This window comes from Contarinia nasturtii, unplaced genomic scaffold (assembly GCF_009176525.2).
Source record: "Contarinia nasturtii isolate CC-2019 unplaced genomic scaffold, AAFC_CNas_1.1 Cnas_scaffold_493, whole genome shotgun sequence".
NCBI lineage: Eukaryota > Metazoa > Arthropoda > Insecta > Diptera > Cecidomyiidae > Contarinia > Contarinia nasturtii.
This window is the reverse complement of record NW_022197846.1, coordinates 2778966-2791895: the sequence shown is the minus strand read 5'-3', so window position 1 is coordinate 2791895 and position 12930 is coordinate 2778966. Positions and strand designations below refer to the sequence as shown.

The following is a 12930-nucleotide window of genomic DNA, read 5'->3' as shown; positions in this document are numbered from 1 at the left end:
AAAAAGTCTTTTGTTAATTTTGTATTAAATTAACGGATAAACAAAAAAAAAATGCGATAATTATGGTGGAGAGTGGCATGTGTTGAACTTCTTTGGTTTTCCATTGCATTTGATTGCAGAGAGCTTCGTATGCGTGTTTCTTGTGAATTTGTGCGGAAAATGCCACTTGATACACACCATGTAAAATTGTATTCGCATATGAAACCGAAATTATGTACTGCTGACAAGAGATGTGCTGCCCGCGTTTAGATTATGCTTCCTTTTTTTCTCTTTTCTGCTGCGTGTGGGAGTGTGGAGTGTAGCGCATTCGCACACCAATACCATCAACATCATCACCATACATACACGAATCGCCCCACAGAACATATTCCACGGATGAGAGAACACACTGGCACATCATTGAAATCAGAGGCTAAAAAATAAATAAATAAGTAAATAAAACATCAAACCGAAACATGTTTTCAGCGATTAATGTATACATCGAAGTGAACGCTCCTTTTTGAATTAACCGCCGCTACAATCGTTTTTTTTTACTCTTCGTAATTTGAAATTAATAAATACAATTCAATGTAAGGCATAATTTTGTGTTTGTGTTTTCTTGTGAGTGTATCGATAATTTCTTGAATTGAGGAAAAAGCCAACCAATGAAAAAAAACAGTGAAAAAAATCGAATAAATCATATGAAAAAAAGTGCATAAATCTGTGAAATTAAGCAGCCATTAGAGGACGTGAAAATTGTCATCTCAGTTTTTTGTGATTAATTGATAAAACTGATATTTGTTACTGTGTGTTTCGAGTAGCAACGATTCGCATATTATGATTTAAAAAAAGACACTTTATCCAATGTGTAATTTAACAATGTTTTTTTTTTTTTTAACTAAACGACGATATCAAATCATTGACATAATGGCTCACATATTGAAAGTAATTTTCTGCCCAAATGACCATTTTATTTTGGAACAATGTGTGATTATCTTGAATGAATCAAAACATGAAACAACATCGTGTTTTGTAAAGTGTATTCAGGCTGAGGCGATTATTCACCCACCTTTTTCCACTATAATCCAGTTCATGCCATTGTCTAAATTAATCTGATTATGTCAATAATGCACTCTTTTGTTTGTCTTGGCTCATTTTCCGTCATTCGAATTTGATAAACAAATTACAAATGAGCATGTGGTGTCAACAATAACAGCGACAGGGGTGGCAGCACATTGATACAAATGTTGACGCCGTACAATTTATATATATATATCCGAATATGCTAATTACTTTCGGATAAAATGTCAAACACAAATGACTTTTTGAATGTAAACAAGTATTCAGTCACGTTTCCTTGGTACCATTTTTTTTTAAATTTAAACAAAGCGACGGGAATACCGAAATCTCCTGCATATTGTTTTGTAACTCAATTGAATAAATAAATTTAATCATAAATATAGGACCTTTTCATTGAATTGAAAGTTTGATGGAAAAACTCATTCTTTCCTCGATAACTCAAGCATCTATTCGATGAAATTGAAATATGACGTGAAATAATTGAAACAGACACTTATTTTGATGACTCAACACTCCGTCGGCATATATTTCTCAACCTATATTATGACTTTATCTCTCATTTGTGTAAAATGATTTTTTGAAAAAAAAGAACGGTTCTCAGTTTTCACAAAGTGCCTATCTGTATGAAAAATTGACCGAATTTTCTAATGTTTCTCAATTATTATTTATCCATTTTGCAGTTGCGATGGATGTTAAACCAGCTATTTCCGCCAATTCGGTTTCTCCGACAATACCAGACATTTCATCATTGACCACAACAAGTTTGACATCATGTACCAACGGTAGTACATATAATATTGGTAAAACTGCATTGGCACCCGAAACAACATTATGCGGCTTATGCATTCAACCAATATACGATCAGTATATAATGAGAGTCGTTGACACGTATTATCATGAACGGTGTCTTCAATGTTGTTCATGCTCGAAACGTTTGACGCACTCATGTTTTGCTCGCAATGGAAAACTATACTGTCGAATTGATTATGAAAGGTAAGGCAAAATACAATTGTTACAGATAGACATTTATATACTATACATACACGGTGTCTGTGTGTGTATATATTTATTTCAAGTGCAAACATCGCCGCTGATGTGGCCATGTATATGGAATGCATTAATTGGTCAATGCCAATTCAAAAAGCGCGTTGACATGAAAATCCACGCTTGCATTTTGCATTCACTCGCCGTACAACACATTTTCCCCAAACCAGCGCATGCCTGTAAATGTATATCTAATTGCTCATCTAGAGATGTTCAAGTATTGTTTAAGTATCATTTGCGGGATAATTGAATTGAAATTTTATTCACAGCCAACAAATTTACAATAAACTTCAATTCAATTGAAATGCTTTTGCATCGGCCGATTATATCCAGCTTTTAATGGAAAAAATATTCCTTCTGTTAAATTTTTTATAAGAACAAAAAACACTTTTTTTATTGTGGATTGTATCATTTTTATTTGCTGTCAGCATTTAGTGGATTGCATGTATTTTGTGGAATTTTTCCTATGGAATTACAAATTATTTTCGGGTGAAAAGAAAGATTTCCGTAGCTCAGGCTGTTTTAATTGGAAATTGTAGTTTTAAATTGAGTAGTCTAGTTAAAAACGTAGATATTCAATATGACGGTTCGTTTGGCAAAAAAGCCGTGACCAAAAGCGAATTATTTTGCTATTAAATGAGAGGGAAACGAGAGGAGTTTAGCTAAATGACAAGTTATGTTAGATGGTTCCATTGACTTACTACCGGCATTGGCTAATTTTGAACGAATAAATTACCGCGACGACAATTAAGTGTAGGCTCATTGATAAATTATACAATTTAAGCGTGTTACACCCCATATATCTATCGTCGGTGATGATGAAAAGTGTTTTGCTTCGTGTGTGTTTTTTTTCTCTCCTCTTTGCACTACTACTTTTGGTCACATTGATTTTGCCTTTTATACGTGGTTTGTTCTTACGATCCATAAAATCACACTGAAAAGCTCTCTCTAGCAGCAGCAGCAACATCAAGAACACGTGTTATTTTGAACATGCCATAAAATATGTCATGCTTAAATTAATGGCCATATTTGAATCATTCATACATGAGTGCATCTGATGAATGCCGGTCCATTTGAGGCAAAACTAAAAAAATTTCATTCAAAGGGTAACGATATTTTATCTGTCACCAGAAAAAAAAATCACTCATTATGCAATCGAAATTTCCAACACACATTTCGAAATTCATAGAGATGCGGAAAGGTGAATTTATGATTCACAATTTAAAATCAGTCGCTGCACACATGAAACAAAAAATACGAATAATTGGCCTCAAAAACCACGACTTTCTATAACCAAATCTAAATCAAATTTCAATTCCAAGGAAAATGAGCTCTAAGTAAATTATATTCGTTTAAAAGAAAGAGAATGCCGTATTTTGTACAAGAGCCTTTGAATTTCGGTAAAGTCAAAATGATTTAATTTGATATGTTTAACATAAATAACAAAAAAAGAATGCAAAATATTTCGTCGTTGATTTTTTCGCTTTGCATTTTGAAAAAAAAAGAAATGTGCTTGAAGTTTGCTTTTGTCGATGCTTCGCAAATAATTCTCAATGGAAGTTGGCATGACAAAGAACACTTAAAGGCATCGAAGCAAACAGTGAATTCACAAAGCAAAGTAATTTTGAAACGAAAAAAATTCACGCACACAACACCCATATACAACAGCCAAAGCAGTAGCGAATAACAACCCAAAACAAAAAAAAAATACTCCATAAATATTGAATAATACAAATACTTCAAAGAACAATATGTTACACTTGTTTACATCATACATCTCATTCTGTGTTCCGCTTTTCCCTACGCTCGTCGCTCTTTTCGCGTAATTCGATATATTAAAATATGTCCAAACTATGCAGAGCGTACTCAGACCACCCTCTAAACTATGTGCCGCACAAAGAAAAAGCGAGAGACAGACAACAGAGACAGAGGGAGAGAGAGGGAGAGAAACAAACGGCCAAGACAACAACGAGAAATAGACGAACGAATGAACATTCGAACCAAATAGCAACTGCGGCAGTGGCAGTGGTTGTGATGCTTGCAAAAAAAATTGTTGCTGATGCTGTCTGTTACGGCTGCACATCATCCTATACAAGCATATCAATCTCTTTTTCCAGTTTCACCATTGTTCATTCTATACAAAAGCTTCACATTTTTTTCCTCCTTCATTTCATTCTCTCCCTCTCCCTCTCTCTGTCACTCTCATTCTATCTGTCGCATTTACTCTTGACTATGTTGCTTGTATTATTTTTTTTCCCGTGCTGATGTGTGCCGATTCATCGTTTTGTTATTTTCAAACAAGAATCTAATTTCGAAATACAATATGTATATTTGAGCACTGTACAGCCTCAATACCAAAAATGGGTATTATTAAACAGCCACGGTATTACAATATGAACAAAACAAAAATACCAGATCACATATTTCGTATTCCCTGAATCGCCTACTGAATATATTTTGGGGTGATAAATTTTGCAAAAAATCAGTCCCAAAAAAATGGAAACTAATACGCACTTTTATGTTTGTCTTCAAGATTTTTGCTGCATAAAGTTTATTTTCATTGTCAATTTCGATCCCAACGTTATCTTGGTGACAATTGTACAGTGTCAAATGGTATCATTGCTGCGCAATAAATAAGGTGAATTGTTATTAGACTCAAAAATGCCGGAGTCCCAAAATTCGATCGCAGATGTATCAATGAAGATGGTGCAGGGCGTTTCTAATGAAAACGCCGTCAATCAATTGTTCAAACAATGTTCGGCGAATATACCCAGCCCCGTTCCAATAAGATCGAACGAAACACTTTCTCTATATGCATGAAATGTTAAACGAAGAATAAAAGATTCAACGATAGATGTACTTGTATACGCACGCAAATGCCCATAAATTAATATCCAAATTGGAATAAAGACGATTTGTTGGCAGCCAACGACGAGTAAAAACGAAGAATTCATGAATGGCATCGAACATATTTTCCAACCACGTTCTCTACGTTGAAAACGAAGGATATACCAATGCTGCTGCTACTGCAGAATGGCGCAAATCAACAATAACAACAACAACAGAAAAAATGAACAGAGAATGAGAAGCAGCGCATTGTGACTGAACTGTTGTTGGCGAACAGTAAATATTTGTCGAAAAAAACACAGCGAGAAAAAGGGAAACAATTTTTCACGTATTGCGCACACTGTCAAAGGAATGGAATGCATCACAATGGCTGAATACCGAAAATAAAAAAAAACAATAGCAGAAAAGTTAAACGCCAAACAAAAAAAAAAACAACAACAAACGTTAAATCGATCGAATGAAAGAGAGAATACATAATTTAAGGTTCAATTGCTAATTTTCGATTTGAACGACTTATTTCAAAAACTTCTTTCACGCTCTCTTCATACTCTCCTCCTCTTTGCATAGCAATATATCGACGTGTATAGCGCGTTTGTTCACGCTCTTTTTTACTATTCGTTCGTTTGCTATTTCTGTTTTTATTGTCAATTTGTTTTTATCCGTTCGTGTATGTTTTTTTCTTCTTTGTTTTATTTTTCTTCTGTGTGTGATTTCACTTTTTTTTCGCACACCCAATCAAAGCGGATGAAGAAGGTTCTCTGTGAAGAAATTTAAAATGTAATACTTGAAATGTTTGTTTGCATGACACACACACAGAGAGAGGAGAAAAAAAACAAGATAGAAATAAAAATGAAGACAATAAGAAAAAGAAGAAAAGTTGCCGTATTGTTTTTCATGGATTCAGTCAACCTTTATTAACGAAAGTTAGGTTTTTCTTTTCTTTTTTATTTCATTTCGATTATTTTTTCCCGTTCTTGTTGCCATTTCAAATGATTCGCGTGCATTTCCTTATGCTGCAAAAACTGTTTTTCATGCTCCTTTTGTATTGTATTCTTCTTTTCTTCTTCTTTCGTTTTCTTCCAATCTTTTTTCCACCAGAATTTATTTAAAAAATAACTGCTTGGGATGCAATAAGAGAATTTGTTCGGAAGAATATGTGATGCGAACAGCGAGCAATGTGTTTCATTTAAAGTGTTTTGTGTGCGTCGTATGCGGATCTCAATTACAAAAAGGCGAACAATATGTGGTTAAGCAAAGCCAATTATTTTGCCGTAACGATTATGAGAAAGAAGTTGAAATGCTCAAAGGATACAATGGTAAATAAAACAAATCGACAAATCAACGATGCAAAGTCCGAAAATAATTTCATTCAGACAATTTATTGTAATGAGCCTCCATTTGCCTTAATTATTTTTAGATGAATATTTTTCGGAAGATGTGTTTGCATCGAAAATCGATGGACGACGCGGACCAAAAAGACCACGAACCATTTTAAATACGCAACAACGAAGAGCTTTCAAAGCATCATTCGACGTATCGCCGAAACCATGTCGCAAAGTACGCGAAAATTTGGCCAGAGAAACTGGATTAAGTTTACGCATTGTTCAGGTAGAGAATCTCGCTAAAAAAAAAGCAAAACTTTTGAAAAAAAAAAAATCAATTTTTGAAAAAAAAAAAAAAAAAAAAACATTTTGATTGTAGGTCTGGTTCCAAAACCAACGAGCAAAAGTGAAAAAGATCCAGAAAAAACGCAAACAAGACGGTAAACACGACAACGAGAATGATTCGCAGGGAGAAAATAATACGGCCAATGGAAACACAGCAAAAAGCAATCATGAAAGTGAGCCAGCCGTCGTGAGACTTGTTTTTTTTTTTGCCACTATGGTTTGCGTCAATTGGTTTTTTTTCTTATACTCTTTCTCTCTCTTTTGTATCCATTTCTTCAAGGTGATTCAGATTCCTATAGCAACGCAAATCTCGAGCCCGATCAAAACTTTTCGATAAAAAAGGAAAAAGACAATTCAGAGGATGGCATAAAATCATTTGAACTATGTTCAAATTCTCATCACTTTCCAGGTAATTAATTCGCTCGTGATAATTTCCGAAAATACCAATAACACATCTTTTTTATATATGTATATGTAACCAAAGACAATTTCAAATGGATTTGTTAAAAGCGAATCGAAAGAACCGTTTTTATCCCTTCTTTTTCGTTTGTATAAAAAACGTCGAAATTTTTGTTGAGCGACCATTAAGAATCGTTTTTCCTAAATAGCTGTCGACCGGGTCGGATCGCAAGTGTTTTTTATATCTTTCAATGGCTTCGAAATATGCGTCATTGATTTTTCAACCATAACGGGCTTCAAATCATCAAATAATAGTCATCGTTTTCGTATCTATATATGCTATTCAACAAATTCCATGGCTGATCTCGATGTCGACGAAAGTAAAAACCACATTATGAAAAAAAAAAAATATGTTGGAACGACAACAAAAACTGTATTAAAAAAAAAACTCCGATTAGACGACGATTTGGCCGTATTATTTTCAATTTATTTGGTCGATGCGAGACAAATTATTTTTCGCTTAGACATTGTGCAAACATTTTATGCGCTCAATAATTTGCTTTTGGCTAAAAACGAACGATTTTTGAATCGAATCGCGGATGTATTTTATGCATTCTGTGGGACCATTTTAAATACATAAAAATAAATTGCATCTTCATTTCCTCATCAAAACAAATTTACAAATTTTTTTTTTCATTCCTTCGCTTTTGCTGAAACTGATGTGTTGTTCTTTCTGTACGTGTTTTTTTTTGCAGCCGATAATTTCTCCGGCACCGATGATATTCAAGATAATGCCGTTATGGGGTTGGCTTATTCAACGTTTCAACGTATTTTGGGTAATGCACCACAAGTATTGAATCCGATCGATCGTCTGTACTCAATGCAAAACTATTATTTTCGATGCAACAATCGACAGCCCAACGAACCAGATGACAATGATGGAATGTAAATCCACGGAAATGTTTTAATTAAACAAATGTGTGTTTTTACTTTGGCAAAACAAAGTGTTTATCATGTAGTAACATGAATAAAAATTAAATTTAAAGCAAGCAAAAAACAAAACAAAAAATGTTCTCTAAATTAAATCCTGTGATTATAGAGTGATTGTGTGTGTGTCTCGTATTCCAAATGATTCGTCCGAAATTCTTATGTGACAATCGCTATTCTCGCATCCACATACACTTACAGCACACTTATGGACGGAATGAAAGAAGTAAGTAGGCTTTAAAAAAAACTGAACACACAGGGATTGATTCATTTCGTTAATTTAACAATACGTGAAATTCCAATGTTTTGCATGCTGTTAACGTGCGCATCATTGATGATGCCGATTGTAATCTATAGGTCTATATGATGCTTGTCAACGTGACAGACAGGTGATTATTTTCGTACTTCATGTATTTTAGTTTTACCAATAAAAATGTCACTAGGGCTCAAGATAAATCTATCATTTCGTTGTGGCGTTTACGGGATTCGATGTCATCGTCAACACTTGGATCGTTCTGACGATACGATAGAAGAGGGTTCGAAGTGATTCATTTGTTATGAGGCTGATTTCGATTCGAATCGCGTACAAACAAGAAAATCCACGCAAAAACTAAATGGTGTAAATAAAATTAGAAGCCAAGACCCGAAACAAAAGAAAAAACACCGAATAAAACGCACCACCGACCGAAAATTGTACCGAAATTGATTTGACAAAGTGGAAAATCAAACGTATCAAATGTACCAAATAAAAATGCACTAAAGACATAGTTATCCGCGTTAAATAGCGTAAAATTCAATATCATCATCAATTTGAAACACGACTAACGCGCTTCGTTTTTGTCAAACACCAAGTGCATCACATCTAAGTCTCGCTTACTCGGCCGGTCAATGTGTAAAACTTCCGCCTGTTTAAGCGGAATCGAAACGATGCGAGGAATGAACAAGCAAAAAAAGGAGAAGAATGACGAGAGTGAAAAAAAAAATCACTAACAAAGCACATGGAAGTCTTCATCGCATCAATTTTATTGTTTTCTCTATAAAAACAGTACCGCATTTTTACCACCCTTTTAATATGTGCGTGTATGTGTGGTGATTCAATGTAGAAATTGTGCATTGCGAATAGGGAAAATATCGTACGAAATACAATGATATCGGGGTTTCCATGTCACCAAATGATTAAATAATATGCACATTAAACGACGATATAACAAAACAATATGAAAAGTCATGAAGAATCAAGCGAATGACACAAATTATATTCATCAACATTCCGTACGTGCAACGACGCAGCAGTAGTAGCAGCAGCAACAAAATCATTCGACGCCCAAAGAATCACAATAGAGAATAGCAAGCAACTACGGATTTCAAAGCAATATCATGGCTATACAATGGTACATAAACAATCCCTTGTCACCCTGTTTGTCGTGTTTTGGCTCATTGTTTGGAATCAACTTGCTGACTTTGCTATGCTTTGCTGTCTTTTGCTCTGTATCACTCCGTCTGGCAAACCTATATAAAAACGGGCAAACATTGACGACAAGTGAAAAGAAAACGTTGTTGCATAATTATTTGCGGTTCAGCACTAAAAAGGTTGGAAATTACAACAATATGCTTAGAATTATTGTGTAAAAAGCAGGGTGAATATTTTTCATAGAATGTTGTTGATATTTCCGTTTTTTCCACATCGGTTTTTACGCGCTTTACACATCCAACTCATTTTCTCTTTGCCTCTCTCTCTCTCTCTCTCTCTCTCTCTCTCACTTTTGAACCACATCCCTTCTTTCTCGTTCAATTTCAAACATTTTCACGCTTCACACAAAACGATTAGGTGAAATATTATGTGCGTTTTGTACGTTGTTGCTTCGGCTCCGACTCTGTGCACATCGATTAATATGTAGATGTATAAACGCACCGACCAGAATAACCGGAAGCAAAAATGGCAAACGAAATGTTGCGCGCGGCATGGTATGTATCTAAAGCCATGCACATTTGAATTATGTAAACGATGGGATGTGTGTTCGTGTGTTTTTAGCTTGGTTTAGCATTGAATGAATTGGAAGAAAAAGCAAAAAAAGGAGCAAAATCGACATAAATATTTATGAACTATGCGCGCCTAAGCATCAACCATCGACAGTAGTAACAGCCGTGTCGCAACACACCTCCAAGTTGGGATCAATGCTGGTTTTTTTTTTTCGTCGTTCAGATATGCAACACTTTGCCAGTGTCTTTGGAGTAAAATTAATTTTACTGTGAAAAAAAAAACACTTAACATGCACAAGTTCTAATTGTATGTTCTGACGTTGATTTTAGTGACACTTTGCCATTGCCAAATGTAATTGATACGGTTGTTATTGTTTCCATTTGGCAAAGGTGTTTGTGTACATACATTGATGGGTGCCCGTTTGACGGAGTCGGCCTATGTCTACATCTGTGTAACTAAATATTTTATGTACAATTACACTTTTGGAGCATATTTACTCACATAGCGAAATAAATGAAAAAAAAAAATATATGTGTGACACATGCGAAGACAAAACATTGCATTACATTTCGAACGTTTGACGCTTCTTAATCGTGCCACCCCGACATCAACACAATTCGTAGAATTTATTTTTATGACTTTCCAAAGCATTCCATGTACCAAACTATACTCTTTTCGCACATTCAATTTTCACAAATCCACATCGTAACTTTGCTCCGATCTCCGCCTCAAAATAGTTAATGTCAGATAAAAACGGTAACGGGCGACAATATGCATGCGATTGAATATAGAATGAAGATATTGAACAAGTGTTGAATACTGTAGTACATCTGGGCAAAAGTAATCCGATTCCAAGTTTTTGTTCAAAGGTCGCCCGCCAACCAGCCACGAATATAAATAGCAAAAATATTTCAAGGAAAACATGGCATATTGTGCCTGTTTAAAAACAAACAAACAAAAAACTCGGAAATCATTCGACGGATGATGAAAACAAACGAATTGAAGGCATCCTAGAAATGAGAAGAACTTTTGCCATTTCTGATTTGTATGATTCAATTTTGTCGGGAATAATCATTGTATACATATGTTAAGTGCAACAATCTACCATTTTTCCCTTCACGATAGTCACAACGATATTACCTTTTCACCACCTCCAAAATATATACAAATTCAAACAAAGTGTGTACACAAAGTCGTCAAGATTCCGCAATCGACGGCAAAATCGTATACAATGACATCACATTTTCGTGTCGACACCAAAATACCAAAACGCTTAACTTCGACATCGACACAATCCATTCGACTTGATTTTCAGACTGTTTATCACATCGTACAGATGTTTGCATGTAAAACTTCTCATGTTACATTTAGTGGTTAAGAGAAGAGATACACACACAGAGAGAGAACGCCCGCGTAAGAGTTTATCTCTTACAACCACAAAGTACACTTTTTCAAAAACTTTTCGAAAAGTCATCCAAATATTAGTAAAATTGCCGAAAAGTACAATTCAAACAAGTATCACACCAAATTCGAAACGGTAGTGTATGGTTTATACTTTGACGTAATTCGTTGAATTTCAAATGAATTTTTGAGCTTGTTTATCCGTGTACAACGAATTCATGTGGATTTGAATGATTCGCCTTCGGTATATACAATCATTTTCATGCCAAATTCAATGTGTGCACATTTATTGTTTGATACTGTTGACTTCATCTCGTCTTAAGCAATACACACGCTTGGTGATTTAAATTATGCGCTACCATCAACAAATCGACAGCGGTATTAAGAAGACCCGGATTCAAATTTGACTTGGTTTTGAATCATTGCAAAATCCTTTCCATCTTGTAAACATTCCAAAAACGATTGTTGTTGTTGTGCAAAATTGTGGAATTTGTTTTCAAACATCTTTTAAGGATATCCGTTTTCCGTCATTTTGTTTTATCAGGTTTTCACGCACAAATAAATCTTGAGCCGACTTGATCTTGCTCTTTGAGGATGCTGTTGTTTGGCATGTGCGTAGATTTATATCGTGGGTTAATTATTGCGGTCGGTAATGTAAAGTACGCCAAATTTCTACACAAATTTTCATTTTTGTTGTTCTTGTTCAAGTACGATGCTAGCACAAATTTTCAACAACAACAAAAAAATAATGTAACATTTAACTCGTTTAAAACGGTAAATATTTAATTCGACACCCAAAATGTGCCAAATATCCAAAAGATTGTTGATACAACCTCCTATTTACGTCATGTCAAGCCAAGTGCACATGTTAAACGATTCGCTCAAAAGTCGACGATTAATTGATTCCTTTACGATCACGAGAGCGAGAGAGAGAGAGAAATAGTGTGTGTATTTGTATGACGTCCCTTGATTTTTTTTTTCAGTTACCTTTTAAACGTTAATCGAGCTAAGTATTTGGTACAACGATTAAACGTTGAGTCATTGATTTTGGCAATATATTATATTTAATGTGTTGTGTTGTTGCCCTCCGTTGTGCCGCATTTATACTATTTTCTTCTTCTTTTTTTTTTCCTTCTCAATGTGTGTACCGCACACTGGCACACCATGCAAGTCTGCCTGTTTTTCTTTATGACCGATATTATACGCCAGATTAAGCTGACGTCAAAAATTGTAATATCAGGGGGGAGAGAAGCTGATACAAGTGAGTGAAACGAAACGATGATCTGATCGGCTGTGCAACACTTGTTACCCGATTACAGTCACCTCCTCGTTTTCAATATTGCATATGTTTTTTTTACTCGGTGTGTTCAGGCAAGAGGCGCTATGACTTTTGGGTGGCCAATACCATCAAGAAAGAATGTGTTGCACCGTGCACGCGCGTACAACTGAAACGACCGAGAAATGAAGAAAAAGCGAAAAACACGCATGCACACACACATAACAAAAAAAAATTTAAATAACAATAGTGTGTGCAACATTGACGTA

General features: G+C 35.0%; 1 protein-coding gene across 1 annotated transcript; it reads left to right on the top strand.

Moving 5' to 3' along the window:
* Positions 1 to 408: 408 nt before the first annotated feature.
* On the top strand, positions 409 to 8061 carry LOC116339171 (LIM homeobox transcription factor 1-beta). The gene is made up of 7 exons (XM_031764884.1): positions 409 to 847; positions 1740 to 2052; positions 6049 to 6266; positions 6368 to 6558; positions 6652 to 6790; positions 6898 to 7026; positions 7772 to 8061. Exons 1-7 carry the CDS (start codon positions 844 to 846, stop codon positions 7963 to 7965), a joined length of 1188 nt encoding a protein of 395 aa, XP_031620744.1. The 5' UTR covers positions 409 to 843; the 3' UTR covers positions 7966 to 8061.
* Positions 8062 to 12930: the final 4869 nt, after the last annotated feature.

Excerpts from the sequence above, each read along its gene's own strand:
- LOC116339171 (XM_031764884.1), top strand. Across the intron at positions 6,267-6,367 it reads AATGCTCAAAGGATACAATG|ATGAATATTTTTCGGAAGAT; the intron begins GTAAATAAAACA and ends AATTATTTTTAG. Across the intron at positions 6,791-6,897 it reads AGCAAAAAGCAATCATGAAA|GTGATTCAGATTCCTATAGC; the intron begins GTGAGCCAGCCG and ends CATTTCTTCAAG.